At 43.1% G+C, this 3662-nt stretch overlaps 1 protein-coding gene across 1 annotated transcript; it reads right to left on the bottom strand.

Annotated features, from left to right (window-relative positions):
* Window positions 1–899: 899 nt before the first annotated feature.
* On the bottom strand, window positions 900–1291 carry LOC116244881 (uncharacterized). Its single transcript, XM_031616697.1, has 2 exons — window positions 1208–1291; window positions 900–1160 (listed from the first exon to the last, which is right to left on the bottom strand). Exons 1-2 carry the CDS (start codon window positions 1289–1291, stop codon window positions 900–902), a joined length of 345 nt encoding a protein of 114 aa, XP_031472557.1.
* Between the last annotated feature and the right edge of the window lie 2371 nt (window positions 1292–3662).

Here is a 3662-nt window from a genome sequence, read left to right on the forward strand (position 1 = left end):
GCGCCAGCAGGTGAGGAAATATGGTGAGCTTAGCTAGCGATACCTCGATGGAAGCCACTGATCACTACCACTTACCACTCCACAAATAAAATATAGAAAATAATGGATTGCAGTAGAAAAAAGAAGGTCATATCTTGTGCTTGGCTGTTTGTTGATGACTATTCGAGGCCCTGAAACAGAGTTACTGTTTTCGTAATTGAGGATCTTCTGCCATGGGGATTATTGGACAACTGGCTGTTTGGGCCTGTTAGCAGCACTCATTGGCCTCTGCTTCACTGGCGGTTTCACCTATTTTCCCTTAGGTGTTCAGCTTTCTGTTTGGGTGGTGATTTGCTTTTATTGCGTTTTTTTCCCTTGTCTCCCTTCTCCTCTTCCATAAACTTATACACCTCATAAATTTCGTTTTGGACTAACTGCTGGTTCTCTTCGTTCATGATTTCCAGTTTTTTGTTATAGCGACGCTCATCTTGGGGGATTCACCTTTCTTTTTCAATGGACTTAGTGGTTCTTTCTTGCGCTCAGTGGGTGACAGCCATTCGAACCCAAAATCATTCATCTATCCAATTTCCTTGAGGCACTCCAACAGTCTGAATTTTATCTTTAGGTAGTCGATTTTATCAGTTGGTTTAGCCGCTGCAGGTGATCAAGAATGCGGAACAGCTCCTAGGAGATTTCAGGATTCTTGAATGATCTTTTGAAAGGCCACGCTTGGCTAATAAAATTTTATGGAAATCTGCTGTTGTCCTCACCTGCAATTTCAGCCAAGGAAGACTACCTTCAGCAAGGTAAAGCAGCGTATAGATAAGACTTTATAGATCGTCAGCAGGTCCAAGGTCTTTGCCTTCATGTGCCCTGCAGCTCATGAAACCCAAAGTTCCCACAACTTTTCCTTTTTCTTCTTAAGGCCTCTCTGCGCCGATGGGATGAGCCAAGCCAAAGTCGAACAGATATATGACTCTACTTTTTTCGTTGAGGCCGATGGCTAGGTTATCAGGTTTGACATCCCTATGCAAGAAGCCAATGCGGTGGAGAGCTTCCAGCCGGTCTACTACTTGCAGTCCAATCATAAGGACTGATTTCATGCTGATGCGCGCGTTTCTGCTCTGTTTCATGAGGTCGTCTAGATCGGTGCTGATAAGCTCCATCACAAGGTATTTGTGCTACATGAAGATCCCATTTTCGTAAAACTGTATAGTGTTTCTCCTACTTTGACGAACCCGGTGGTCACTTTGTGCTTCTGCAACAATTCGTAAAGTCGCAACTCTATATCCGCATACTTCTTCGTCGACATTGGCATCAATTTAACCGCATATCTATGCGTGGGATCTTTCACGTCCTTTGCCAGATAGACTGACCCAAAACCACCAGCTTTCAGTTTTTGGTGGATGTTGTATTTTCCATCGATGGGCTTACTGACTATCTAAGGCAAAAGGTACAGAAATTAGGCTTGGAATTGTTCATGCTTTAAATGTTACAACCGAATGATGATAGGGTGGTATTATGTGCTGGATCATTTATAGGTATAGACTTCAAGCTCCTTCACGTAGAAGAATTGACTGTCACTGCCTGTAAAGCTCTCGATTTTTGGGTTTCCGAAAGGAGTTCCGCCGTCCTATAGGTTACTCGCGCCAGTAAGGCTGATCGTTAGGTCCTGGCCTTCGATGAATCCCTCCTCTGTCGATGTGAACTTGCCGCTTCGAATGTATCCTGATTTGTCTTTTTCGATCTTAAGGAAGTCCTTTTCCAGCATTATCCAGAAATTGTTGTTCACTCTGATGCGGTACTCCTTGGAAGGATCTAGCTGAACTGGTTTCCATCAGCAGGGAAAGAGAAGATTTTTTCCAAAGAGCCTTGCTGGGATGGAATTTTGACAACTTTTGGTGGCTCAATAGGGGTGGGTGCTTCCTCTTTCTTCTCTTCTTTCTTCTCCTGTTTCTAAAATTGCTGTTTTTTTGGACGCTAAGGCTTTTGGAAAGGTGATCTTTACTTGGTTGGCTCCTGTTTTTCGACTGACTCTTGGCCTTCCTTGGCAACCCATTTCTTCTTACTCTTATCAGCTTGCACTAAATTAGCTGGAACCCTCTATACTCTATATCTTTCTCTCCAGCCATCATCAGTGTCGCCGTTGAGACCGAGCAAGACCCTTAGGTCTCTTTTTGGCTTTTCCTTACTCTTTTAGAAAAGTTTCTTGCCTTATGCATTTCGATTGGGGTTTCTCTATACCTTTGGCTTAGCGATTTCTGTATTGTCGTTGTTGTCCCTTTCTTCATTGTTGTTATTACTGCTGCTGCTTTGCTAAAGATCGAATTTTTAGTGTTTTCTGCGATTGTTCTTCTCCTTACGCTTCTCGAACTTTTCCTCCTTGATATCTTCCCATGCATCTTCATCATCTTCTCCCTTCTTGTGATGGTGCTAATGTCTTTTGTTTTTTTTAACAGGAGCTTTCACTTCTTTCACTTATTTAACTTCTTCCTCGTCGTCTTCGACATCCTAGACGTCCTCCCAGTCTTCCTCATTGTCCTCATGATGATGAACTGTAGGTTTAGGTTAATGCTTTTTTCCCTTATTGACCTATTGTTGAGATTCGAAGCTTTTTCTTTCTTTTCCTTCTTTTATGGTTTCTCTTTGAACTTTTCTTTCAGTTTTTTCGGTTTTTCTTCGACCTATTCAACCTCGTTGACAACAGGTTCTTCCTTCAGCTTGCTGCTCTCCTTTTTCTCCTCCACCTTAATTTTCTTCGGAAATTCCTTTATGGGTGGTTCTTCCTCTTTCTTTTCAATTTTCACAGGAGGAACTTCTTTTTCTTTTTTGGACTATTTCTTCTCGGGAAGGGCAGCTTCCTCATCAGTGCTTTCCGCCTTGATGAGATCAACCAATTTTTTGATCTGCTGATTCTCGGCTTCGCTCCTGGTGCTGATGGCCAGGTACTTCTTGATCCTGCGGTTGAATTTGCTATGCAATTTTTTGGAGTATGCATCGTAGCCCTTCCTGATGATGGCCAGAAGGTCGGCGAACTTGCACTTATCGATCTCAGTCAGGATGTTGTCAGCATCCGAGAGAAGCTTTAATGCGAGGTCATCGTAGATGAGCTCCAGCTTGAGGTTGAAGTACTTCAAAGCGTCCTCCTGCAACTGGTAGTACCTCTCGAAAGAAGGCAAGGAGGTAAGCTTGCCTGAAAGGATGAGGACCAACAGATCCTGATCCGCCCTCAATACGATTTGCTCGCTGACTTCTAAGAAGCGGTAAGTCTATAGCGGAAGCGGCAAGGTGTACTCTGCGCCGTTGCAGCTTACTCTCTTCATGCAGTGGTGAGTCGGCCTCCCCACGCTAACTTTCAGCTCTAACATAATCAAAGATTTATGATGACAAATCCAAATCTAACCTGGCAGACAGACAATGCACACCAGTAAGAATAGATATCTTTGGTTTTTAATCGAAGTCTTTCTGGTTAGCATAAATAAAGAGGAGATTTTTCAAAGATACAAGACTGGATAAATTCTATCTTATTGTAATTGCTTAGAAAGCAGAGAATTCGTATTCATATGATTATTCAACCAATATTTTAATATTTTATTTGCTAATCAAGGGGTTGGGGTTGGGGTTGGGGTTGGGGTTGGGGTTGGGGTTGGGGTTGGGGTTGGGGTTGGGGTTGGGGTTGGGTT

This window comes from Nymphaea colorata, unplaced genomic scaffold, assembly GCF_008831285.2.
Source record: "Nymphaea colorata isolate Beijing-Zhang1983 unplaced genomic scaffold, ASM883128v2 scaffold0358, whole genome shotgun sequence".
Lineage (NCBI taxonomy): Eukaryota > Viridiplantae > Streptophyta > Magnoliopsida > Nymphaeales > Nymphaeaceae > Nymphaea > Nymphaea colorata.